Source organism: Molothrus ater, chromosome 2 (assembly GCF_012460135.2).
Source record: "Molothrus ater isolate BHLD 08-10-18 breed brown headed cowbird chromosome 2, BPBGC_Mater_1.1, whole genome shotgun sequence".
NCBI lineage: Eukaryota > Metazoa > Chordata > Aves > Passeriformes > Icteridae > Molothrus > Molothrus ater.
In genome coordinates, this window is record NC_050479.2 from 100,523,155 (window position 1) to 100,551,023 (window position 27,869).

Consider the following 27,869-nt stretch of genomic DNA (forward strand, 5'->3'; position numbering starts at 1 on the left):
AAGCCAACTGTAAAAACAGCTGAAGAAAGTTATGTGACACTCAAATACAGCGTAAAACAGCATGTCACTCTACGAAACATTAAAAAAGAATCGTTCAAAGTCACACTGAATTGTTAAACTGGGTTAAAATATCCTAACAATGAAATTCCCATTAGGACTCTTGGCAGTGCATCATTTGCTGTCATTAACGTTTTATTCAGGAGCTCCCGGAGGAGGCTGCCTCGCCTGGTGCGCTTGGATAAACAGGTACGTGAAAGCTGAGAGGGAGAGAGGGCAGAAGATAGGGAAGGGAAGGGAAGGGAAAGCGAATAGAGGGAGGGAAGAGGCAGGGAAGGAGGCAGGGCAGGCAGGGAAGGAGGGCAGGAGGGAGTGAAGGAGGGCAGGCAGGGCAGGGAGGGGAAGGGAGGGGAGGGGAGGGGAGGGAAGGGAAGGGAAGGCAAGGCAAGGCAAGGCAAGGCAAGGCAGGGCAAGGCAGGGCAGGGTGGTGGGGAGGCGGGGGGCAGGGAAGGCAGAGCAGGGCAGGGAGGGCAGGGAGGGCAAGGGACAAAGGCGGGGCAGGGAAGGTAGGGAGGGAAAGGGACGAAAAGGGACGAAGGCAGGGCAGGCCAGGCAGGCCATGGGCCAGCGGGGACCATGTCCCGGCGCTCTGCAGCCGCCCCGTGCGCCGGCAGAGCTGCGCATGCGCGGCGGTGTGGGCGGCTGCGCGTCGGCGGCGAGCGCCGCGTCCAATGGGCGCGCGGGGCGTGCGCGGGGCGTGCGCGCGGGGGGGCGGGCGGTGCTGCGGGCAGTCACCTGACGGCGCGCGCCGCAGTCGGGCCGCAGCCGGAGCCGGGAGCGGCTGGGCCCGGGCGGCGCGCGCGGGGCGAGTGGGCACGGCGTGAGGCGGCGGCGGGCACCGAGCACCGAGGTAAAGCCGAACCGCGCCGCACCGGCCAGCGGCGGGAGCGTGCGCGGTGAAGGGTTGGCGGCGGGGGTGCGAAGGCGGCGCCCTTCGGGCGGAGGGTGCGGCGAGGCGGGGGTCGCCGCGCGTTCAAAGGGGTGGTGTCGGTGGTGCGGCCTTTTCCCGGCGCGGCCCGGCCCGTGCAGGGTCGGGGGTCCCGCCCGCGGGGGCGCCGGGGCGGTGGCGGAGGCGCTTCGTCAGCGCCGGGCACCGGCGGCGGCTTTCCCTCGGCGGTGCCTTGCTGAGAGTATTGCACCTTTCCCCCGAGCCCGCTCCTTGCTCGGTGCCTGGCTCAGGGTGTTGCCCCCTTGCCCCCAGCCCGCTCCTTGCTGAGGGTGTTGCCCCCTTGCCCCTAGCCCGCTCCTTGCTGAGGGTATTGCCCCCCTTGCCCCCAGCCCGCTCCTTGCTCAGGGTATTGCCCCCCTTGCCCCCAGCCCGCTCCTTGCTCAGGGTGTTGCCCCCTTGCCCCGAGCTCGCTCCTTGCTCGGTGCCTCCCCTCGGCTCGCAGGGTGCCCTTGTGCCCCGCTGGCCCAGGCGTGAGTGTCCCACGCCGCGCTGCCCGGTGCTGTGCGAAGGGACCGGCTCGGCCCCGCTGGGAGGTCGGCGGGATCCCCGCTCTGCCGTGCAGCTGGTGTTTCCCTGTGGGGGGAGCCGGGGAAGGTCTGCTTTAGATTGTAAACAACGAAATACAAATCCTGTCCGTCCTGTTCTGTGCGCCGAGATCCTCGGCGTGCTTTGGGGCTTGGTGGAAATGTAGTAATCGCAAAAGAACAGTTACCCCTTTTAGCTTGACAGTAATCCCAAAATCATCCACAACTCGGTCTTCCAAATCCTTATTGAACTAAAAAAGGAGGGAGAAAGTGTTCTAGCAGTAAAGATAACTGTATGTGGAGTAAATTTTGACAGATGCGTTAATTTGAGGCACTTGAGGAAGGAAGTTTGTGTGAAAAACATCTGGCTGCAGTAATGGAGTCATTTCAATTTACTGTAAATTAAGGTGATGCGGCACTCGCAATGCTCTAGCATATAGAATCAGCTCTTTAATCTCAAGTATTACACCATACAGTAAGAAAAGAAAGGTCTATATTCCTGTCAACATGATGAGTTTGAATTAAACCATCTGAGGTAGATCACAAAATACGATTTGTAAAATGAGTTTAACTTTAAAATTACTTAAATAGCATAATTACTCTTGGATGCCCAAACTCAAGTGAATAAACCTGTATGTGCCTTAGCAAGCAGTGAGGCCCAAAACAGGCAGATTTGCAGAGAGAAACAGTTGTCACTGAAAACTGAATACCCACTGTGTTTTTCAGAAGGGTTCCCTTTGACCTGGCTTAGTAAATCTGAAAAAAAAAAAAAGTTAAATCCCTTAGTATTTGAAATTCTTGAGAACTTCTAGAGTGTGTTTTCCAATTTACTTCAAAAAAGAGCCTACTCTTGTTGTCTGGGTTCATCTTGTGATGTGAACAAAACCATAATAAATGGGGTGTTTGGGAAGTTTGCTTTACTAGCACACTCCTGGTTTTAACTAAAATGCTGAAGTACAGTTTTAGCTTCCATCAGCTGTATCTTAGAGTTTATGTGTGAAAATGTAGAAGACCTTAATGTGCTAAATGTTTAATTGCTTTTAATAGGTACTAATATTCTTATGCAAAGGATATTTTGACCACTGATAAATTTCTTATGATAGAGTTGGTCTAGTATGAAAGCCCATAACCTTTACCTGATCCTTTGGATCAGGTGGGCACTCTTGTTAGGTGTAGAATAGACAGGTCTTTGCACATGAGTTCTGTAAATCCCAAATAACTCTGCTCTACGGTTCAGGGAAACATAGCTCAACAAGTCTCCTTGTCATTGTCATCCCCACCTTCCACGTTTGATAATCAGCCTGTTTCTATAAACACTTAATGGGTTTTCTTTTAACCCCAGTCCTGTCTCTCTCCCTGCACTGGGCAGGCTGGTGTGGGGGCAAAGAAGGGTGGTAGGTCAGTCAGAGGGTTCATGTTTGTGTCCGAATGCTGGCATTTTAATTGTCCTGTAGAATTTGACCACTGAAAGTTTCATGGGGGAGGTTTTGGGGAGCAGGAGAAAACCCTGTGGTATTCATAATGTGAGTCCTGTTTATATGTAGTCCTTAGTCAAACCAGAGGTAGTGTGTTAGTTGAGGCAAGTGTGGGTAGGAACAAAACATTGAGTGAGCCAAAATTAACTGCTGAACCAATCACTGAGTTGTGTAGATTCAGCCTGGTGTGACCACAGTGGGGATAATGTGTGAGGATCCACCTGCAGGTTTCCCTGCCCCCACCTCTAATTCAGAGGGTACTGAAAGTGATGGAAAGGCTTACTTTGCTGTAACAAATCAAAGGCTGCATCCCAAGTCACTCTGTTTCCAGCAGTATGCAGTGCTTTTTGGTTAAGGCACTCTTTAAGGGTGGAAGAAAGTTTTGTTCTTGTTAAGTGTGAAGGGAAAATGTAGTATTTGGTATAAAAGTGAGTTAGAAGGTCAGAGGAAGGCTCAACTGACCGATCAGCTACTGAAGCTTTAAAAAGGGGAAAGTGTGCTGTGAAGGGTAAATTGACTTTAGAAGCATTGGTGGAATACAAATAAATTGAGTTTAATCATTAAACATACACTGGAGAGTGGGAGAGGTGTAGCCTAAGGTATCAGTAACTAAATGTCTTTAAATGAGAGCCTGTGACTTAAAGAATATTCAATTAATCTTAAAAATTGTATTGAGATACTTTGTTTGTGAATGACTTTATTTGAACTGTTAACATAATGTTTGTTGTTGTTTGGATTCCAGTGTTGGCCCACTGACAAATACTATGATAAGTAAATATATGGCACTTGCTTGCCCTGTTCATGCTACTTTTAAGGTCATCAAATCCCAGAATCCTGGGGTGGTTTGTATTGGAAGGGACCTTAAAGCTCATCCATTTCCAACCCCCTGCCATGAGCAGGGACACCTCCACTAGACCTGGTTGATCCAAGCCCCATCCAGCCTGGCCTTGAACACTTCCAGGGATGGGGCAGCCACAGCTTCTCTGGGCAGCCTGTGCCAGGGCTCACCACCCTCACAGGGCAGAATTTTTCTAATAGCTAAGCCTGCTTTCTTTGACTTGAAGCCATTCCCCCTTGTCCTGTCACTCCTGGCCCCTGTCCAGAGTCCCTCTCCAGCTCTCCTGCAGCCTCTTTAGGCTCTGGCAGGGGCTCTAAGCTCTCCCTGGAGCCTTCTCTTCTCCAGGATGAACACCCCCAGCTCTCCCAGCCTGTCTGCAGAGCAGAGGGGCTACAGCCCTCAGAGCATCATTGTATTCTTCTCTAGACTCATTCCAGAAGATCCATGTCACTCTGATGTTGGGGTCCCCAGAGCTGGAGATCAGTATTTCATGTGGTAGCATCCCAAAAATGCTTATTTACAGGTCAGCTAGTAAGATCGTGTCTTTTGACATCATATGTCAGATAGGAAATAGTCTACAGTCTCTACAGGATGGGAAGACTGAGACAGTTTGGTGTGATTTGTTGGAGACCTTTACTAGACCCTTATTATCTGAAGCCTGGTCTAGTGCATATATAAATATTTAATGTTTTTTAAGTTTTATTATTATATATTGTTAGTTCTGATAAACCTGTGCTGTTCTGTTTTCATATAAATGTTTCTGAAGTTCTTTCTGATTTATGTCTAAAACATTTGCAGGTTTCTTTCAGTTTCACATACTGTGAAGAACTGTCATGGAAACAAATCAAAGTTAAATAGATAATGCCAGAAATGAGATTAGAAATATAATTTCCAACCAGTATTTTCTTTGACTTGGAAATATAGCTGTTTCACAGTCCTTTCATATTGTTTCTTGTGTCCTTCTAAGTACATTAAATGGTTAATTTAGTATTCATCATACACATTTTGACATATACACTTGTAAATGGATTGTGATAGTCATTCAGATGAAGTTAATGATGTGGTTTGTTTAACTGTAGCAATGAGTAGAAAATGTAGCTCTAAATACAAAGGTGTTTGTCCTTTATGCAAAGGCAGGAGTTGACAGTAGATTTTAGTTGTGCATGCTTTACTTATCCTAAGTGAATATTATATTATCTAACCTAGTTCTTATTTAAGAAAAAATAAAAGCATTTTTACTTGTATTTTTGGGGTGTTGTGTTTGTGGTTATTTTTGTTGTTGATAGGTGCTTTGGGGGTTTTTTTAAAGTTCTTTAGAAAGTCTGTGCATTATCTTTCCAGTGCAATTCTCTGTGAATACCAGCACAACTGAAGGGCTGTAAGTGATGGAATTTTTTCAGAGGAGCCTCTGAAATCCCTTCAGACCTATTTCATTTTTTAGCAGTGAAACAAACCAAATCCCACAACATGATTTTCATCCCTGATCCAAAAATTAAACAAATTAGCGTCATCTAAAATAATGGGAAAGTGCAGAGTAGTTTGGGATTTATTTGGCTTTGATACAGACTTTTGTCATCCTCTGGGGAAGCTTTTCAAACTTCTGTTCTTTGAAAAATGTCTATGGTTACATGGTATCAATCTCTTTTTTCTTTTTAAAATCGTGGCTTCTGGAGGCTTGTGACTACTAGCATTCTCAGGATCCCCCATGCTCTCCTTCCAATGTCCCAGTTTCTCATATATTTTGCAAATACTGAGAAAAAAGTATGTATTCAGTATTAAAACCTGGAAAACAAATTAAGACTCTTAGCACAGACTTAAGACTTGTCAGACTTCCGTGATTGTTTTTAATACTCACTTGTGATTTGACAGGAGTCCAAATTCAGTGTTTAAAATTTTGCTACAAAAATACAAACTAGTAATTTTTAAAAATCTCATGTAGGTAATTAAGCTGTGAATAATATCTTCCATGTGTTAGACTAATAAAGAAGACTATTTAGAATTGTGACTCTGCTAATAACTGAAGATTAAATTTACTTTCTTCCTAAAGGAGAAAGCATTGTTCTTGGGTAGCAAAGCTTGCTTTTTGCTTTTTTATCACTTTTTTCTTTTGCAGTGTTTTTGAAGATGAAGCAATGAACACGCACACTAAAGTGCTTGTTCATTCTTTGTCAGCATAATGTGAATCAGCAGCTATTAACCACTGTAGGCATTCATCTGTAATATAACTATTTCCTTAAAAGGAGATAGCTGGGGGCAAGGACAGAGAGATAAAGCTGTAGAAAAAAAAGCCTTTGCAGTGTGTTTTGAATGAGCTGTACCTTATCTAAACTGTCTTGTTTTAGCAGTAGTAAATTATAGTTGACGCTTTGGACTTCACGTGTGTGGATGACAGAGCTTTTTTTTTATAGGCTAAAGTAAATGTAAATGCCAACCCTAAGAAAACTGATGGAATTACTGACCTGCTAGAACTTACTGAGTAGATCAGCATAATAGGAGTAGCACCAAGAGTTTTGTTTTCTCCAGGCTGTATTTTTGAAGGTCTACAATTGTATTTTCACCAACTGAGGAATTTGTAGTGTTCCAAGAATACAGGTATTTTAGAAGCATGGTGCTAACTGAACAGACCATTATTGTATGCTAGGTGATAAATTAATCTTGCTAGTTTTATAATTTTTGTGATCACAACTGAATTTTCGTCTGGGTGCCCAAGTTCATTCAAGCAGCTGAGAGAGCAGTGACAGCCAAGGTGTGTGCTGCCTGGCTTCTACAGCTACCTAGGGGAGCTTTGCTCCCTGCTCTTTGGTTTCAGAACTTCACCAGTGTACAAGTGGCACTTTCTGCATTTGCTAGAGAGGATGGATACCTAGTGTGGTGTTGCTGGATGCTTGTTCACTAAGGAAGGACTGAGGAACAGGGGTCTGTTTCCATTTTTATAACCTTAAGCTGGATCATGTATGGAAATTATATGATAGGTGCAGATCAGAAAAAAGCCAGACACATGTAGACTGAGTTGATTTGGATGGTAGGGCTGCATGGTTATATCTGAGTCTAGGAATAAAAGGCTAGCTCTTCTTTATAGGAATATCTGAATTGGATTTATGCACCGATGGAAAAGAAGAGGCTTTTGCTCTTTAAAAGAACCCTGAGCTCATAGGATGTAACTCTTGTAGCTCGAGTGTTTTTGCTTGGCTCTTGCTAGAACTATGGCTTGGTGGAGCTTAAAACAGAAGGACCACAGGTCCATTTTTGCCCAGCTGCTCTAAGGTATGTTACAAGTGATGGTAACAAGGTAGATTCCTGTGTTTTATTTGGCAGTGAGTCTGAGACAATTGTTAGATTTGGATCCTAGATTGGGTTAAATCGGGTGCCTTTGGATGAGTCCTCTATTCCTCATTGTTCAGCTGGTTATAAGGAAATTCCTAGTCACAGAAGCACAGAGAGGTCCTGCTGGATAGGAGTGGCTGCTCTGCAAGGCTTACTGCAGTGCCAGGTCCTCAGCTGAACAGGGAGAGTGTCTAGTGATTTCTGTATCAAAACCTCCTCTGGTTTACTCTGCTCTTCAGTCTGCTTTTTTCCTGAATTTGAAAAACCTGTAGTTTGGAGGGGAAAAAAAGAATTTGGAAGCCAAACTTTGATATGTGGAGATGGATGCTGCCTCTGGATTTGGTGTTCCCAGTGCATCTTGGTGACCATTAGATACTGGAATTTAATTTTCCGGGTCCTTGGATTTAGCACGAAGAGTGTAGATTGTAAAATGTAATTAGCTGTTTTTCCTGAAAGTCAAAGTCTTCAAAGATATGACTGTCATTGATTTGCATGGGTTCCTGTGCTCTGATTTAGTGTTTTTAATGACATTTGAAACATTCAGAATGTTCAAAAAGCATTTTGGTAAACATATATACAAATGTGTGTGCTTTGGTCACCTTCAATGACAATTTGATGCCATGTAGCTTCCCTCAACTCTTCCAGGACACTTATTTGTCCACAGGATGTTGAGTGCCCTCTTACATGTGGTGGTGCTGAGCTTGGATGAAAGTTTGTCTGCCTTGTGTGAGATTTTTGTGTGGATGAGGAATACATCACGCTATTTTGAGTTCTTCTCTGGTACTCTGTTCCTGCTCTGGTACTCTACCTAAACTGGATACATTCCTCAACAATGTTACCTGTTTAACTACTATTTTTCTTCTGTAACTTAGCAACAACAGTTCCTTATAGCTTTAGCTTTACCTGGTTTTGACCATCATGATTCTCATATTTGTAATAATTTTTCTTTTAAACTACCAATGGGGAGACTTTATGGTTTATCTGAGGATCTGCACCAAGTGACTCTTTTATATCTATCTTTATTCTCAGTCAGCTAGTAAAGAGCAGTAATTGTTACCAGGTGTAAGCACTCAGATGAGCAAACGTGCAGCCTAATTTTAAAGTACCTTACACTCCCTGTACCTCACTATTACCTTCCTGTAATAATGTAATGAATGACTTTGAATGCATGAGAAAAATAAGCCTTGGATGAGATGTGTGTTTTACAATGAGTCCTGATAAGCATCTTGCTTTGGTCTCTATACTGTGTACTTAAATGTGTATTCCTTTTTTAAATGTGGTTGCAGTACTGATTTCCATTAAGATAAGTATTTATATGTTCTTTGGATATATATATATATATAAAATCAATTGGATGGAGAGATGTCTAAATTTACTGAAGATATGATAATTTTGCAGGTAACTGTTGGGCATTATTTTCATAATTGTGTACTAGTAGGGAGAAAAAATGGAGTTACTTCTCTTTGATAAAGCAGAATAAATTTTTCTAGCTGGTACTTAGGAGGAAATATTTTTGTCCTTATGCAAAACATAATTTATCTCAAGATCACTGATAAAGAATGAAAGCTTTGTAGTAGCAGGCTTGGTTGTGTTCTCAAAGCAGAACTTGATTGGTTGTTGTGCTTCAGGTGTTCATGTAGGTTTTGTACTGGCATGTGTGTATGCTTACATTCACAAGCTTTTTTAATTTTCAGTCTCAAGAGTATGAGGTTATTAGGTGTGCAGGGTTTCAGGTGAGAGGAATTTGAGGAATTCTCACACTATTCGTTTTCTTCCACAAACTGAGGATTTGTAGTAAGTAAGCTTTCATGGTGTTACTTCTTTAATCCTTCCAACCTGTGCTATAAGAACTATTTTAAGTTTTGGAAGATCTTTTTGGTTTCTCCATATTTTTTATGGCAATATCTGTTACAAATATCTTAATATTCTTGCATGGGTTTTTTTTCTTAACATCTTTTGCATTCAGTCACATGGTTGTTGGCACCTCCTTTGTGAGCTGTGATTTCCACATACAGTCATCTGCTTGTGGAATACTTTTCCAAGTTATCTGTGCTTACTTTTAGTTTTCCTTGATTGAAGGTTACTTTTAAAATACAAATAGCATTATAGGAGTTTTAGGCTGCTTTCCAAGGATATTATTTGTTATGGTTGTTTTTAGTATCAGTTTTCCTTTTTGATACCTGGTTGCTGATATTAATAATATTTCTGAGAGTGGAAAAAAGAGCCTGATAAGTAATATTTGTAGAAAATTAAATTACATAAAATGGACAGAAAAGCCTAGAAGGCCTGTTCTCATGACAGTTGCAGCGCAAACTTGTAAGTTTAATTGAATTGTTTTCTTTGCTTCGTACCTTTCCCCTCTTTGTCCACCCAATCATAAATAAAACTAATTTTAAGAATTCTGAGTGCTCTAGAAGAACAGTTATAGTAGAAGAGAAATTAAACCATTTACAGAGGAGATGTACTTTTTCTCTTTGCTATGACAGGAAGTGTTCTTGTTGTGGATGTGTGCAGAACAAACCTAGTTATAGAGCAGTTATTTTGTTCTCACACTGCTGTGGAAAATCTGGTTGGCTGTCATGACAGATGCTATCATAAATATCTAACCCTGCCCTTATTACACAACTGGAAAACAGAATTCGGACATTCACAAGTTTGACCTCTGTTAATTCTTAAGTGTAACAGCTTTTTACAGTGGTTGCATTTTCTCTTTCCCATTTTGTGCTTTTGTTTTCACCAGCATTTTCAGTTTTCTGATGCTTTACTTTTGGATTTCTTTTTATTGTATTTGAGTACCTAAATTTTACAAAGACTGAGAGGAGTTTAGTGTTTGAGTGTAGTGTAGGAGTGGTATTTTTTTGGTTTTGTGGGGTTTTTTTTTAAAGGCTCTACTAAAGTTTGAAATGCTTATTAAATGCTGTTTGCTATATTATGGATACCTCAGACTTGTCATCGTGTTTAAATATAGAGGGGACATAACTTGGCTGATAAAGTCCAGTTAGGAAGTACAACATTCTGTCAGAGTGAAGTGTTAAATGGAGTTATGCTCAAACTAAGTGTTTCATTCACTTCTCAAGAAACAGAAGGTAGTGTTTCAGTGTTGAGCTTTTTTTTTTTTTGTGGGTTTTTTGGGGTTGTTTTTTTTCTTGGCAGCTGAAACATTGGAAGCTTTCCCTCAGTGCTCCAAGTTGTCCATGAGCTGTTTTGAAAGGATGGTGTGTGTCTCACAGAGATAAGTGAGAAGGAGGGTTAACTCTTCTTCTCATTAATTTGTCTGTATCTATATAAATAGAAATAAAGTAGTGTGCCTGTTAGCCTTCTGTGCTATGGAAGTGTAATGCACTGAACTGGATATTGGAATTGATTATTTTATCAGGAAAAACCCAAAAGCATAATTTATGATATGTCTTGTCTGTCTGAGGGCTCTTTCTTCATAGAAGATAGAAAACAAGAACACTTTAAGGCTTGTCTTTAACTATGGTCTGCCTCATGAGTTTGCCTAAGTGTTCACCCAGAATATGTCCTTGTCTATAATGCTTCCCTGCGTTCCCCACCACTGTGGATTTAGTCTTAAATTTTTCTGATTTGTCCTCTGTTCCTTTTTGGGGTTTTGGGTTTTTTTCACCTTGTAACAAATACAGAGTTATACTTCATTAAACTCTGTGTGCTGTAAGATGTGAGCAATATGATAAGCTAGGCTACAGAGCAATCCAGTTAGGAGTATATCATTTATTGACTGGTTACTTCTCATAAGCTCTTACAAAGATAGAATTTCATGAGGAATTTTGTTCCCATGTAAATTGACTGGAAATTAAATATTTCCTAAGTTAATGAATCTGTAGTCTTGTTGTTAGGTATATGAAAACATTTAAACTGTTTCCTTCCAAAAATAAGCCCTTTAGGATTAACAGTGCATGGTATGTAGCACTTTTCTCTACCACTTCTTAGAGGGAAAAACTCAGGTTTGTGGAACTTTAGGGATTTTTCTGTTTTCAGCATACATTTGTACATTTTGTTGGTGAAGTTAAGCAGACAGTGTTCCATAAGGGAGTGGGAAAGGCAGGTAGTGCTGATGTGCTCTGCACTTCACTGGGATCCAGACTAGTACTGTGCTGCTATTGCCACTGGAAATAGGGATCTTTTTCTTCCCTCTTTCTGTTCCCAAGCTCACTCAAAATGCCCGTGTGCCATGGAAATAGCTGGAGCGGTGAGTAACCAGGAGCACAGCGTGGTTGCTTTTTCCGCAGTGTGTTTAAATATGTCCATGCCCTGTGCACTCCCCGTGTTGTGCAAGTTTCCCCACACCTGAAAGCTGAGGATTTGCACTGGCTACAGTTTCATTATTGCTGGGAGCTGGCAGATGGCAACAGCCTCTGTTGAGCAATGGGAGGATGAGGCAGTCCCATGTCAGCCGCAGTGAGTCTCCACAGCTGTGCTCAGTTACAGGAACTCTGGGCTCAAGTGTAATCTCAATGCTTGCTTTGTTAAAGGATAACGTGTCCTAGGAACACCATATTTTCTTTGCAGGATAATTCCAAATCTGACTTAAGTGGTTTCTTGATTGAGCAAGGACACTTCTTAATAATCCTTTTTTCTTCCTTTTGGTTGGAAGAAGGGCTCAATTGAAAGCGAAATACAGTGTAAAGATCAGATTTGGAAATACTTTCAAACTTTGCACTCTCTAGCAGAACTGCCTTCTCCCTAGCCCTTCTATTTTTTGCAATTTTAAGAATCTTCAGAACCGTTATATATGAGTTATATATTTCAAGGTTCTAAATAATGTCTAACTTTAACTGTTGTTTATTATCCAATGAATACTGTTATTTTAGAACTTTGTCAGAAGAGAGACTATTCCATTGCCAGGTGATCTGAATCATAATGATCCATTGGGAAAGCAAACTTGTAACAAGTATGACAAATCAAGTAGTCATGAAAGAAAAGGGGGAGAAAAGTTTGCATTAAGGCAGTTAGAGAATTCAAATTTTAAAACAAGACACCAACCTACTAGAAAATCAGGGTATTTTACCAATGCCTGATTGGTTTAGCAGACAAAATACTTTTGAAACAAGACAGAACACATATGTTTTAGTCTGCATTAGGTGAATCAGTAAACAGAAGTAGCTCACATGGTATTTTGGTGAACTTTAGTTTAATGCATTTGTTTTATTTCTCTTTACATTTTCATAGTGCTGGAGTTAGAATACACCAATTACTAAGAGTGAAAGATAATTTCTAGGTGTTACAGTAAATTTATGTCTCTCAATCACTTGGCTAAGAAAGAACAGTTCTTTATTGCTGAAGTGCATTTTTTGGTCTGTGAGATTATAAAAGCTGTGTTACGATGTACATATCAAGGTTTGGGTACTGTGAATGTCACAAGCATGTATTTATTTAAAGTACTAATTTGAAGAAGAATTAGACCAGAACAGTGCACGTTTAGCCTGCTCATGTTTCAGTACCAATAGGTTCCTGTTGGACATGACTTTCAGGGGTACAACTTGTTTCTTTGCTCCCCAGGTCTGAAGCACAGAAGCATGCTTTCCCCTGAGCCTCACACCACCAGCTGTGATACAGAATGTCTCTAAGTGAGAACAACAGCGTGGTGTTTGCCTACGAGTCCTCAGTGCACAGTACCAACGTACTGCTCAGCCTTGACGATCAGCGAAAGCAAGATATCCTTTGTGATGTTACCATTTTAGTGGAAGATCAGCGATTTCGGGCTCACAAAGCTGTGCTTGCAGCTTGCAGCAGTTACTTCCTTTCAAGAATTGTGGGCCAGGTGGACGCTGATCTTATCATCACTTTACCGGAAGAGGTGAGTGTCACTCCCTTCTGCATTCTACCTGCCAGTGCTTCTCATCTGCTTTGTTCAGTTCTCTTTTATGGGAGGCTGGCGTTTAACTGACGATTTAGAGTAGGGGATTTGAGAGCTGAAAGACACCAGCCCACAATCTGGGGTACCAGAAATATTTTTTAAATCAAGTATTTAATATATATTATATTGTAAAGACTAACTGCTGTCATCTTGGTCTGGGGTCTGTTGGTTTTTTGCCAGTATTTTTATTCTCTGACTTTCATCCCAAATAAAAATTAGACAAATGACTACTGCAAGAGTTGCTTTTCTAGGTCAGTCACATTAAGAGTCTTTCTACAATTTTTTTCTTGCTTGAGCATAGGTAGCCAGAAATGTGTAAGAGAAAGTGAAAGGAGTAGAGTGTTCTTCCCCTCTTGATCATTGCAGTTTTTGCAGTGTTTCTCCCTTAGATGGAAAGAAGGTACAGTTTTAAAATGCATTGTATTTTTTCTTTCAGTTTCATTTATGAATGCTACTTATTTGTAAAGCCACTTTTGTTTGTTAATGTTTTTGTTTGTTATGTATGTTAATGTTTGTTACTTGTTTGTAATGTTTTTGTTTTATTAACTACACTATGTCTGAAGACATGTTGACAGCTTATGGATAAACTGTCTTTTACATTCTACTTCCCCACATTATGAAGGATGAATTAATGTGGTGGTGTAACCTCCAGAGCATATTTCAAATGCTATTTTTAAGAATTCTTTAGGAAGGTCATAAGTGTTTACAGACAGTTTTAAAGGACTGGTCTCTGTGCAGATCTCACCGTCACTTCATGTGTTGTGTCCTTTAAAGAGAACATACCAAACAACTACTAAAAAAAACCAAAGTAAACAAACCCTCAACTGATTCTTAAATTGAATTGCATGAATAATTCATTATTTGACTGCCAGAAGGATTCAGTGTAGGTAATGCATTGATATAGTGCTTTATTTAACATAAAATACTGGTCATTTCAGTAAAGGCAGGGAGCAGAGTGTGGACTTGAGTTTGAGTATTAATAGTGGACATAGTGCTTTATTGCTCATTTGCAGAGAAGAGGCTAAAGGAAGTGTCATGTAGTTGGTAATCTGTTTGTGGGGTCTGCTTGTGGCTTTCTACTCGATTCCTTAGACATTGTTTCACGTGTAGGAGATCTTGCACAGTTTCTAATGATAGTTTTTGTTTTTCTCTGGGTTCCTTGATAGGCAACTGTTGTGAAGATATAAATGTGCAATTAAAATCACTTGCTCTAAAGGGGCTTTAAACTTGAGAATTCTGTTTGGTGTACCAGTTTTGAGTGCCTTTCTTTGAATCTATGGGAAGAAGAAAGGAGTAGGTGGCTGTAGTAGTAAATAATCATATGTGGTCAAACTCCATTTCTTCAAACTTTTTTTGCATGAATGGTGCATAAGACTAAGTGATTAATTGTAGTTTTCGAAGAGCAATTACTGTTAAATACCAGCAGCATACTATAGAGTAATTAGTATACAACTTGCTTTGAAATATATCTTTGTGAGGTTGGAATCTGGTTACTGATTTGCAGCATACAGCAATATTTTCCGCTTTTATTACTGTAAGAACGTTTTATTAAGACACAGATCACAATAAGGAAAACTGTCACAAAACGTGCATGATAAAATTGTATCAGAAGAACTGTTTCAGAATTAGTTTGACCAGGTTTTCACAGTAGAACAAGTCTCTTGCTTTTGTCCTGTGCTCTGTCCTGCTGGCAAGACAGGTAAATTTGTGTATTTCTCTGCTTAAACCATACTAATTTGACCACACTATTTTTTTTTTCATTTGTTTTTGTAATAGGTAACACTTAAAGGATTTAGTCCTTTGCTTCAGTTTGCATATACAGCAAAACTTGTTTTAAATAAAGACAATGTGTCTGAAGTTTGCAAATGTGCAGAATTTTTGGGTGTACGCAACATTGAAGAGTCCTGCTTTCAGTTTCTCAAATTCAGATTTTTGGACTTTAAGTTGGATCAGCAGGAATGTCCCAGGAAGAAGTGTTGCACACAGCATTGTCAGAAAGCAAACCCTAAAACTGGCAATGTGGATGATGGAGACCTAGAAATAAATTGTGAAGTAGAAGCTCTTCTAGAAAAGGAATATAGTCAAATTCCTGACACAAAGCCCTGTAAAGATGAAGAAAATGCTAAATCATCACCTGTTCTCCAAAATAATGCCAATCAAAATTGTGATCCTGTACATTTAGAAAGGGGTAGTGCTTCCAGCTTATCTTCCCAATGCCCAAAGTATAGAAAATTCCAGAAAGCTTTTGGAAATGACAAAGTTAATACTTCAGAGTCCAGTTCCAGTATTAAAGACATTCAGGTACCCCCATTTGCAACTTCTCTTGAGAAGGAAATACCTGATAATGATGGCATACAAAAAGCTCAGGAGTGTGTGCCTATGCAGCTGATCTCAAACTGTGAAGAGACTCAGGTAGAAATGGAGGAAGGGGAAGAAGGCATTCAGAAAAAAGAAGAATCAAAGAGAGATTCTGTAACTCGGAATGTGTCATGTCCTGTGGAGAAAATGGATCTTGCTGCTTTCCCCCAAAACTCTGCTGCACCTCATGGACTCAATTCTGTGTCTATTTTACATAGTTGTGAGCAATATGGTAACTTGAATTTCAGTAGTATGCAAAACAACACAGTCTTAGCTGAAAAAACTGTGTCAAGTACTGGAGCTGGAAATGACAAAACTGAAAGTCAAGGTAACCCATCTTCAAAGGTGGATTTGTGCATTAGGGAAGCCACTAACATCAGCTCAGCTGGAGATCGAAGCAGTGTGGAGAGAGAGATAGCAGAACAGCTAGCACAGGGCTTCTGGAGCGATATTCACAGCACAGATGCCTGTCAAGTACATTTACCACCTTCTAAAGAGTACTCAGAGCCCTCGTATTCGGGGAAAAAATCAGAGTGCCCGTGGCTGGGGATCAGGATCAGTGAAAGCCCTGAACCTTGCCCTCAGCGAACTTTTACAACACTGAATTCTGTCAATTGCCCCTTTATAAGCAACCTGAGAACTGAAGGATGCTCCAACAGCTCTGAAATAAACAGTGGAGATTATGTTCAGGGACAGCAACAAGAACAGTGTCCCTATAACTATGTGATAAGTTTGGGAGAGGACTCAGAGACTGACACTGAGGGGGACAGTGAATCCTGTTCAGCAAGAGAACAAGAATGTGAGGTAAGAACATCCTGATGGATCCTTTGCTTCCCAGTCTTTTAAGGCCATATTAAAAAAATCTGAGTTTTCTATGTTTTGTTGTTTTGGGTTTTTTCTGTGGCTGCTTGTTTTTAAAAGTCTGGAACTGAAACTTTAAATAACCATTCAGAGGTTTGTATGGAGGATCACTGTTAATTCAGAGAGACTGAATAAAAGTATGAGAGTATTTTTGGTCAGATACTGAAGTGTTAGATGCCTACATATTAGATCTTTTGAGATTTTTTTCTGGGACAACTGTCAGAAAACATTGTGAGCCTTAAATCAAGGCATGAAGGTTCATTCTTAGATTTTTTTTAATCTGCTTTAGTTTAGAGTTTAAGAAAGCTCTAAACTTCTTGGAACCTTTGTTTAATAGAAACTTGGAACCTTTGTTTAATAGAAATTTACCAGTTTTCGTGGTTTTATTCTGAGCTGTGGGGTGAAGGTGAGAGAGAAATGATACTTCAGATTTAATGTGAAGTGACAATTAAGCTTTTAAGCTGGCTTCAGTAGCTGTGTATTTAGGACTGTCTAAGAATATCACCTTCTCTAGCACTAAGTGATATACCTGGAACAATTCCCATCTCAGTTCTTAGAATCATGGATTGCAGTGTAACTCTGCATGATGGATCATTCAGTGTTACAAAAATTGAGTTGTTCTTAAAGCACTAAGGTTTTTGTCTTTCAAAACGCAGGGCTTACTGAGACTGAACATAAGTGAAACCTGCCATCAATACAAAAAATCTGGAATGCTAAACAAAAGGCCAGAATTTGTTTAATACATTCCTTACCTTTATGTGACAGAGAAGGTGGTATCACTGCTGAGGACAGTACTCTGGGATTTTTTTATTATTTTTTGCCTGTTTGTCACCAGTAGTAGCCAATCAGAGAAAAGATTTCTCTGTGTTCTTTTTAAACTCAATTCAGATCTTTGACCAGAGCAAGGTGACATATTCTGCTACTTATTATACTCAAATGTCAGGATTAAAATAAAATGTCTGTAGTTGGATACTCAAAACCATGGTGATTATTTTGTAAAGGTAAATATGTTTTTCAGTATTGGTCAACACTTTGTGATCTCAAATGCTTTTGTAGCTTGGGTATACAACAGTAGCTCGAGCCTGGTCCTCTGTCTTCTCCAACACTAAAAAATAAAAGACAAATATTGTAACTTCTGTATTCTAAGGAAATGCCTGTTTCAGAGGAACTTTTCCTGCAGAAAAAAAAAGCATAGGTATAAAAATGTGTGCAGGATGCTGTCTCAATAGCAGCTTTGGGAGAACTTTAGACTATATTAGTGAGTCTTGACACTCGTTGTGTATCTCACCAAACTGTAACTCATCTTCTTAGAGTGCATCACCTGCATATTTGGTGCACACACAAGTAGCTTTCAGCCTACTCTGAATCTGCTTGTAAGGATCTAATGTAAATGTGCAAATACTCTGTTGCACCTGTGCTTGAGCTCCTGTAGTTGGATCCCCTGGATTTTATCCCATCATCTGGTGGTTATGTTAGTTTGCTCTTGTCTCTGAGGTGTAGGAATAAAGATGAGTTGTGCGATAAAGAATGCTTGAAAAGGAAACTTGAGTTGTTGGTGTTTGTGTATATCAGTTCCACCTTGGATTTACAACTGTATCTCACGTTCTAGGTAAAACTGCCGTTTAATGCACAAAGGATTATCTCACTTTCCAGAAATGACTTCCAGTCATTTCTGAAAATGCATAAGTTAACTCCTGAACAATTGGACTGTATTCACGATATCCGAAGACGGAGTAAAAACAGAATTGCAGCGCAGCGATGTCGCAAGAGAAAACTTGACTGTATACAAAATCTTGAATCTGAAATTGAAAAACTGGTATGTATAGATACTCATTGCTGTTGTCATGTCTTTCTCTAAACATCTGGACTGCCTATCTGGCAGTAGCTTGAGAGTGGGGTGATTTGCTACCTTTTCCACTCAAGCTTAAAAAACTTTATCAGTCTTGTATAACTCCTTAATAGCAGTTCCAGATTTTTCTGAGCCTTGCTCTAAAGTACACACATCTTTCCTTCTGTGGACTTGTTTCCATTCAAACAAAACCTGCATCACAGGATAATTTTTGGTGAATGATGTTTCTGAAACCCATAAGCTTTGAATTTAATTGTACAGAATGATTCCCAGACTGTTATCCTACACTGCTTTTTGCCTCTTCCCCTTTCTTGCTTCAAGATGTTGTTCCTCAGCTCCTGGTATTGCTCATGATCAAGTTTGCAGTTACGCAATTGTTAGTTGTGTAAGTTCTGTTCTTGGAACACATCAACATGGGCTGGCAAACTGTTTCCTGAGTCTTGGATGTTAAAAATGAGACCCTTGCAGAAAGGCGGAAGATACAGAAGAACTTGGGAAGTTGCTTGCCTTTTTAGCAGTTGCATCAAGATTGTAGCTGAGGAATTGATGCATCCAGATTTCTCAGCAGCCATCTGTTAATATATTTTTTCCTCCTTAAGAAGGCAATAAAAAGATAAATATGTAATTTAAGAGAAATATAGGTAATCTGAGGTTAAGATTATGTAAAAATAACAATAGCAAGAAGATAATTGAGTGGCTTTTCAGAAAAACAAGTCTTTGTTTGATTCTCATCTCAGTTTCATAGTTGGTCATAACCATGTGCGCAAAACAGTTCAGTTGTTTAGGACTACTGTACTCTCATTCTTGTCCATGGAGCGTTTTAGGCTTGGTGTACCTGAATTTGGTATCTGCATCAGCTGGAAAATAGCAGTCATGTTGCATCTTTTTGACTTGAAAGTGAAAAGGAAAGTAAAATTAGAGCCAAGTGCCACGGACTGGAAACTTATTTTCTTGTGATCAGCATCTTTCACTGCATCTACTCCTACTTCTGCTGTGGGGAGATAGGCTTTGAAAGAAGGCTTGCAGTGCCATAGAGCTCTGATAAGCTGACAGAGCAGGTTGTGCTCAATGAAGAAGGTGCTCTCTGAGGGAGGGTAATCAGGTGATTGTACTAATAATATCTTTACTGAAGAGAGAAGTTGCATTTCTGACATTTCAGAACTTTTTGCCTGGTTTTGTCATTATGTTGTCATTTCTGTTATGTAACTCTGTCAATATTTTGCAATACTTGGGCAGGGAATTAAAGGTTGATCTGCAAGATTAGGCATGTGGCTGTTTGAGACTAATAATTATAACATAATATCCTTCTTTCTGTGGACCTGTGCTGGAACAGACTGAATGTCTGCTGTTTGACAGGTAACACTTTGCAAGGCCTAGATAATAAGTGTTGAGTCTTGAGAGCTGTGAGGTGGGGTCTGAGTTATATGAATCATCCTCTAGGCACAAACATGTTCCAGTTGCATATGTTTTTTTCAACTGTGCTGAAAGTTTCTTCAGAAATTCCTGAAAATTTGGAGGTGTTGACCATGCCTGACAGATCATCAAATTTGTATAAGCAAATACAGAAACATCAAGGTCTGTCCAGGCATGACTTCCAGGTGGATGGAAGAAAAGACATGTCGTGGAGGAGCTGTGTGTGGTACATCCAGGTTGCTTCAGGCATGATGGCTCTTGCCTTGTTCCTGTTCTGTGTCAGTCGTGTCTCACACCTTTTAGACTTTGATCTTCTCATGGTATCATCTGTAATGTGGCTTTGAGAGGGAATAGAATGGTGTAGCTATAGTTTGACAGCTCTTGGCAAGTAGATTATACTCTGTACTACCAGTTAGGAAATACTTTTTCATGGAATTCCTCATCCTGGCTTTCAGTATGTGCAACATGTTGTCTTGTATTAGTTTCTATTTGGTGCTGCTTCAGTTTTTTTCTCTCCCAGAAGATGCTTGTGGCGTGTTTCTTGGAACAGTCCTATATTTGGAACAGAATGACCCCTGCCTGACTAGAGGCTGCAGACTAACAGCTGGCAAGTAGCTTTGACAAGCACCTTGGGGCCTGGGCAGACAGCAGGCTGAGCATGATCAGCAGCATGTCCAGACTGAAAAAAAGTCCATCAGTGTCCTGGGCTGTGTTAACAGGAGTGCGGCCCCTTGTTGGAGGGCAGTGGTTGTTACCTGTCTTGGCACATGTAGCACTGAATTGTTGGCTGGGTTTTCACCCCTCCCAGTTCCAGGAGCACATTGATAGGCAGAAGGAAGGTTGGGTGAAGGCCATTGGGATGGCCAGGCCCGAAGTACTTCTGTGGTGAGAGGCTGAAGAAATGGGGCTTCTACCTGGAAATGGAGTGGGGAGACCCTAATGGCTGCCTGCCCATATCTGTGGGGCAGTCCTTGAGCTTACACAGCCTTTGGTAGTAGCAGATCTCCAGCTTCTTGGGGGAGAGCTTGGCAGCAAGAGAACAGGAGACATGGTCTTAAATTACAAGGGGGATTTCATCTGAGTGTAAGGAAAGTTTTTTCCTCCCGTGGGGACAGGCAGGCAGTGGAGCCTGAAAGGCTGTGCATGTGCTGTCTTTGAGGGTTTTAGGGCATGACTGAGCAAAGCCCTGAGCAGCCTGATCTTACCTGATCTCTGACTTTGTTCTACAGACCTGCCGAGGTACCTCCCCTCCCAAGTGGTTCTGTAAAATTGGAAATCTTATGTTAAGTTCTACTTATATTGAAGAAAAATACTGTTCAGTCCTGAATCTGTTATCTGGGAGAGTTACCTTTGATCATGTCTTTTGATATTCTGTACTGATAAAGTCATTTTTTTACCTCCCCATATAGCCTTTGCTTATTGACCTTTCAGGTGAGTCTAGGTGTTCTTGTTGGTCACTTAGGTTCTGTATTTGAGAACATGCAAGGGCTACTTTAGGAGATGTTGACTTGTTAGAAACAGCTCTTTCAGAGACCCTGTGTATATTCACATTCCTTGTACTTTCTCCTGTACAATGGGATGACCCTGCCTGAGCAGGGAGGTCAGACCAGATCACCCACTGTGGTCCCTTCCAACCTGACCCATCCTTGGATTTTTCACTTGGAAACTTCTACAATGAGGGCACTTGTGAGGGGGAGCAGAGTAGAAGACAACTGATCTCCAAAAGCACTACTTTGCTGAAGATTCTGTAGCTGAGGAAGATGCACAATGCTCCAAGAAAAATGTAATTGAGATCTTGTTATATATATTATATATAGCAGGGTGAGGTGAGTGAACTAAGTACATTCTTTACCAGGAGATTCAAAAGAGCTCTCAGTTTATTATGACCTCAAAACTAACTGACATTTTTGGTAGTATTAGTATAATGCTGATAAAATAAAATAAAAATATTTAGGTGTATTAACCTGTCAACAGCTTCAGAAGGGGGATGAGGAATTGATGCTGGAATAACTATTTCTGAATGTTCATGTTTGTTTTAAATAGCAGTCCAGATAACAGATAATTTTGTCAGTCCATAACACACAACTGAGTGCCTCTACATACCCAAAAGGTATTAGGTGATCTGCCTAACAGAATGGGAAAGATTAATCTGATCAGTACTGAAAAACACCTGGAGGACAATGCAGGGATCAGTCACAGCCAGCACAGCTCCATGAGGGGAAAGTCCTGCTTGTCAAAACGGATTTCTTTGTATGACAGGGTGATCTAGGAAAGCCAGTAGATGTAATCTTCTTGGACTTCACCAAAGCTTTTGACAGGCTCTCCCAGGATCCTTCTGAACAAAATGTCCAGCCCACAGCTGGGTAAACACATCACATGGGGGAGAGCAGCTGGGTCATGGGTCAGGAGCAAATGGTGACAGTGACTGGGTGACATCAGGCTGGCACTGGTGCCCAGTGGGGTTCTGCAGGGCTGCACCCTGAGCCCTGTGCTCCTCACCACCTTCATCAGCAGCCTGGACACAGCACTCCATGGAACACACCCTGAGTTTGCCGTGACACTAAACTGGGAGGAGTTGTCAGCTCCCTCAAGGGCAGAGAGGCCCTGCAGAGAGACCTGGACCAGCTGGAGACTTGGACAGTCACCAACCATGTGAGGTTTAACGAGGGCAAGGGCCAGATTCTGCTCTGGGACAGGGCAGCCCTGGCTGTGTGCATGGGCTGGGGAACAGGAGGCTGGAGAGCAGCTGTAGAAAGGGACCTGGGGCTCCGGGTCCTTGGCCAGGTGAACAGGAGTCAGCAGTGCCCTGGCAGCCAGGAGGGACATCCATGTCCTGGGGGCATCAGGGACAGCATGGCCAGCCAGGCAGGAGGGGACATTGTCCTCTCTGCTCTGCACTGGGGCAGCCTCACCTCGAGTGCTGGGGCAGCTTTGGGCACCATGGTTTAAAAAATGGCATTCAGCCATTGGAGAGCATCCAGAGAAGGGTCATGAGGATGGGGAAGGGTCTGGAGGGGGGAAGCCTTATGAGAGGTGACTGTGGGCATTTAATCTGTTCAGTCTGCAGAAGGGAAGACTGAGGGAGACCTGGGGAGACCTCACTGAGTTTTTCAGCATCCTCTGGAGGGGCAGGTGCCAATCTCTTTGTGACCAGTGACAGGGACTCAAGGAAACAGCATAAAGCCCAGTCATGGAAGGTTTAGGTTGGACACTGGAACAGACTCCCCAGGGCAGTGGTCACAACACCAAGCCTGACAGTGTTCAAGTGTTTGGACAAAGTTCTCAGGCGCAGGGTGTGACTCTTGAGGTGTCCTGTGCAGGCCCAGGAGCTGGACTCAGTGACCCTGATGGCTCCTTTCCAGTGTGGCGTATTTTATGGTTAACAGCTGCTCCCAGTATGCTGACAAATAGAAATTTATTAGCCAAGTCCTCTTTCTTCTAATTTTAGACAAAAAGAACTGGCAACAACTGTTCCTCTTGCCAAATGTTGCCTAAACTTAATCATTTCTTTCAAAAAGAAGTTGTAGAGGTTGCAGTATGATGTTTCTCTGCAAAAGGGGATGTGAGGAGGAGTGAAAATAATAAAACTTTCCAAGAGTGAATTGACATAACAGTAGCTGTAACACATAGTCCCTATGATTAAAACTTGAAAACTATTTAAAGCTTTATATGTCTTCAAAACTCTATCTTCTTTTAATTAATTAATTACAGAATTTACAATGTGTGTGTTGTGACATGTTTGGATTCGGGTTCTTTGTCCTTTTCATTCAACTTCTTCATGATGGTCTTGGTTGTTCCCTGTCCTTTGCCATTTCCTCATTTGTCTTTATTCAAAAAGTTGCTTGTTTCTGTGATTAGACTTCTCAGTTTATCAGCGTCTTTTCATCTTTAGCCAGTTCTATCAGAAGCCTCAGAAAAATTCACAACATTGAAGCCAAATAAAAGCTTGATTTAACACAGGCTACTTTTTTCTACTTGATATCTATTATTGAGTTGCCATCCTGTTGTTGCCATCTGCTTGGACAATCCTCCTACATTATCTCTAGGTTGTTAGTGGTTCACCACATCTTCTTTCCTTTACCTTTCTTAAATTTTCTATCTAATTTAGGAACTATACTTAACTCCATTGTTTGTAGTGGGTTTGGCACTTCTTTAGAATGGACGTTACTTTCACCTAGTGGAATAGTATCAACAATTAAAATGTGATGTTTGATTTTCAGCATTTCAATTTTAAAATACAGATCTCTATGAAGACTGCTTAATGTTTTGTTGGCTCATTGGTAATGGTTTATGTTATCCTGTAGAACTAGTGTTTCAGGAATATTTACAGTAAGTGCAGCTATGTTTCATTTGCTCAATAACAACAAATTACTCCTTTGTCTGCCAGCATGAGTTTGGAAAAAGCTGCATATCTGAAAAACCACATCAAATACCTTGCCTGATGATGCTTCCAGAGAGGTTGGGATTGGGCTTTTGATATGTGTTTGATTGTGTTTCTGCTTTCCTTCTTAATGCCAAATTACTTCTGTTTCAGCAGACCAGAGTATTTAAAGTCTTGGTTTAGCTTTGATAGGAGCTTAAACCATAGTTCTTATGTTGAAATGTAGACTAAAATACTGTTTTTATTTTTGCAGCAAAATGAGAAGGAGAATTTGCTGAAGGAAAGAAACCACATTTTATCAACTCTGGGTGAGACAAAGCAGAATCTGACTGGACTTTGCCAGCAGGTGTGTAAGGAAGCAGCCTTGAGTCAAGAGCAAATACAAATACTTGCAAAATATTCTTCTTCAGATTGTCCACTCTCATTTTTGTTCCCAAAAAGAGAACAAACAGCTCCATCTGATAGTGAGCTTGTGGTACCAGCATCTGTAGAATCAGCAAATGGTCTTTCAGGTGTCACCCCTACAGCTGAGCAGAGTTCCTGTTACCAGTGTGTCAAAAGTGTGTGTGAGGCCACGTACGACCAAGTACAAGAACTGCACCTGGTTCCTGCCAGAACATTGGAGCAGACATCGCTCCTGGAGCCCTGTGGGCAGAGCAGTGGCATCACAGACTTCTGCCAGCAAATGACTGACAAATGCACTACAGATGAATGAATCTCTCCTTCCCATTGCCAGCCTCTCAACATTGCAACCAGAAGTGGGCTTGAGCATTATTGGAATGTAACTTACTAAGTGAGAGAGAAGATAGAAGTTTAATCTTTTGAAACTATATTGACAATTCCATGGTCACCATTATTACTTGGCAAGCTTTGGGTTTGCTCTGTGTAGTTCCAGAAGGTAATTTGTATGTGTCAGTTTTTTCTGTGTGGTGATGCCAAGGAGGGTTCAGGAAAGATGTTGGAAAGTACAAATTCCATGCACAGGTGCTTATTTGTGAGGAAGTTTTGTTCATGTACAGAGCAGCCTACTCTGATTTATGCCACAGTACTTAATGCCACTCTGCATTTTAAGGAAAGCCTCCTGACAGCTGTTTATGCACGATGACTTCTATACCTGGAATTCTTCTAAGATTTCTTTTTTCCTGGTAGACAAACCTTAAGAAGCATATATAGCTCTGTAAATGTTCATTTAGTAGATGGGCTAATTTACATGACAGGATGAGGAGATTCTGAAAAGTGCACTCTGGTATAGCTCCTTGCTTCCTGCTGTTCCCCTCCCCGTCCCAGAGAAGACTTTACTGAACTAAAGTAGTAAGCTACTACTACTGGTAGTAGAATTGGTTAGTAGTAGGCTTTTGTTGAATAAGTGGTTCTGTCACTCTAGTACAGAATTAAAAGAACTGGAGCAGCAGAGGTGCTGCCACATTCTACTCTCTTCTCTAAATTTAGTGGGAGGAATAGCAAGGCACTGTGGAAGGCAGACATCTGAAACTGGTGCAGTTCTTGGATGAGTGTGCATTGGATCCTCTGGCATCTGAATCCCATAGGCTTGTTAAAACCAACAGCTGTATTGTGACTTCCTGTCCTAGCACCTTCCAGCTTGCTGCTTCTTTGTGGCAAGTTGGAATCAAAGTATTGTGAAAGTCTAAGGACAGACTTTTTTTTTAAGGTATTCAGGCCACATCTTTTTCTTTCAGTGCCTAACTGCCTAAAGTAAGTTACAAATATTTGTTCTCTGATCACTGGGACCAGTAAAGTTCTATTTCAAAATCAATCTTTCAGGATACTTTATGGCTAAACCTGTAGTATATTTTCAATGGCTTGTGCTATTAGCATAGATATATAAAAAGTTTAGTGAAGAAATGAGCTGGAGATATTTCCTTTATTACTTTGTGAAGGAGAAATTCGGCTACTGAAAATAATCCCCATTTTCTAGATTTTTACATAGCAGTGGATGCATATTGTATACCAATGATGCTTTGTTATTTAGATGCTATTCTCACACCAGAACTAAGTATTGAACCTCACCACAGAAAACTTTGGGTTTGCTGGTTTACAAAACATGAAGAATCTTGTACAAGCCAGTGGAATTCTTCATTTCCTACCTCAGAATGTGTATTAGCTTTTTGTGTCTTTGTGTGCATGTACAGTAGGCAGCGACTAAGCAATGGCCCTTGTAAATACTGCTTTTCAGTTTTACCTTGCAGCAAGGCAAAACTTGTTCTTGGCAATGCTCTTCTTTTTCCTCTCCCCACCATCCATAGGTAACATAGCATTAATAAATACAGTAAGCCACTTATTTAAAACAAAAATTTAAAAATTACCAGAATTCAACAGGACTTCTCATAACCAGCACGCAACACAAATGACTACACTACCTCACCTATGGGACTGAAAGTTGATTCAAATCTCTAGTGAATCCTTGGATTTTCATCATATATCATTACTTTTTTAAGGGAAAAAATATGCTGATGGCTCATAGCTTGTATAAATCACAATGCTTGCAGTAATTGAAATTCAGAAATAAATACTACATGGCAGACATCATGATAATTGGATTGAAATTCTTTTAAATGACACAATGATCCTGTATATGTATTACTTTATGAAGCTCTCTGGGCTTTTTCTTCAGTTTCTGTAGATTCCTGGTTAATTTAATCCTGTCTCCCTCCCATGCTGCCACCCTGGGAAGCATTTTGCTCTTATGTCTCCATTTTGTTTAAAAAGCAAACCAACAAGAAACAATAAAAAAACAAAATTCAAAGCCCAAACCTCTACTCTTCATAACTACTATCACTTTTAAAGCTGCTGATACTCTGAAATGACGTGGACAATGGCATTAAAACATTGTCCTAATAGTGCACGTAGTTGGAAATGGAATTCCTTGGGGTCAGTCCTTATTATAAGGAGGTGGAGCATCTTTGTAGGGAATGACTGTCTGGGAGCTTATCCAGTGGCCCAAAGCCCTGACACACTTGACTGCAGGTATTGGAAACCAAGGTCAGTGATGACCAAGTGTGAGACTGGAACATCCCTAAAGAGTTGTGCTCCACTGCTGGAGTCTGGGGATCAGCCACAGCATGAATTCCATAAAACCGATGGTGGAGGGATTCCAGGGCAGGAATCATGGCAGTCATTGACCAATGATAAAGGTAACATCATGTTTTTAAACCTGATAGGAACTTGATGAAGTTTGAAGGTAGGTTTTTGCCTGACCAGCTGCATCTAAGTAATTTTTAAAATATTTATTTAATACCATAGACCTACAAGTTGCATGTTGACTTCTATAAGCCTATATCATCAACTTGCAAATGTTACGAATGAATGACAATTTTATGATACAGAATTCTCAGGAAAATGTTTTTGGAGTTTGGTTTTATTTTTTTCTCTTCCAGTAAAGAAATACTCGTTTTTGAAATTGTAAAATACTTTGTTAAAGCATGTTTTAAAATACTTTGAACAGACTATCTTAAAGCCATATGGGTATGATGGCATACAGATTGTAAAATAAACAGATAATTACAACAGTTGATTTTGTATTTTTCATAATTCAGTATTTTCTAAGTCTGCAATAAAAACCACTATCCTTTCTACAAAGGCTTTTCTATTTTGTGTAAGTTTTCTGCTGTGAAAGTCTCTACTGGTGCATTATTCATTTATGTAGTACTGCTCAAACAGTTGTGAAAATGGTAGCAAAGTAGTCTCTATATAGTTTATAAATTTAATAGGCCCAAACCAGTAGCTTAGGATTCTTCAGACAAAGCTGAAATTTAATAATACAGAGAGAGGTAATTGTACCAAAGTTGGGTGTCTACTAAATTACTCATGATATTTCCTCAATAGTGTGTATTTTGGTATTTTGTTCTATTGATATTCTTTTTTAATTGCATATTCTTAAATATGTGAATATTCTTCTCAACCTACTGAAGATTAAATTTGCCATGTGAAAGACCTGCTGTTTCATA

The 27,869-nt window shown here is 40.8% G+C and overlaps 1 protein-coding gene across 1 annotated transcript; it reads left to right on the forward strand.

Annotated features, from left to right (window-relative positions):
* Window positions 1–823: 823 nt before the first annotated feature.
* Window positions 824–27,501, forward strand: BACH1 (BTB domain and CNC homolog 1). Its single transcript, XM_036379899.2, has 5 exons — window positions 824–907; window positions 12,685–12,982; window positions 14,819–16,204; window positions 17,871–18,077; window positions 24,158–27,501. The coding sequence occupies exons 2-5, from the start codon at window positions 12,743–12,745 to the stop codon at window positions 24,617–24,619; spliced, it is 2,295 nt and encodes a 764-aa protein (XP_036235792.1). The 5' UTR covers window positions 824–907; window positions 12,685–12,742; the 3' UTR covers window positions 24,620–27,501.
* The last annotated feature ends 368 nt before the right edge of the window (window positions 27,502–27,869 follow it).

Excerpts from the sequence above, each read along its gene's own strand:
- BACH1 (XM_036379899.2), top strand. The coding sequence starts at position 12,743 with ATGTCTCTAAGTGAGAACAACAGCGTGGTGTTTGCCTACGAGTCCTCA. Across the intron at positions 12,983-14,818 it reads TCATCACTTTACCGGAAGAG|GTAACACTTAAAGGATTTAG; the intron begins GTGAGTGTCACT and ends TTTTTGTAATAG. Across the intron at positions 18,078-24,157 it reads AATCTGAAATTGAAAAACTG|CAAAATGAGAAGGAGAATTT; the intron begins GTATGTATAGAT and ends TTATTTTTGCAG.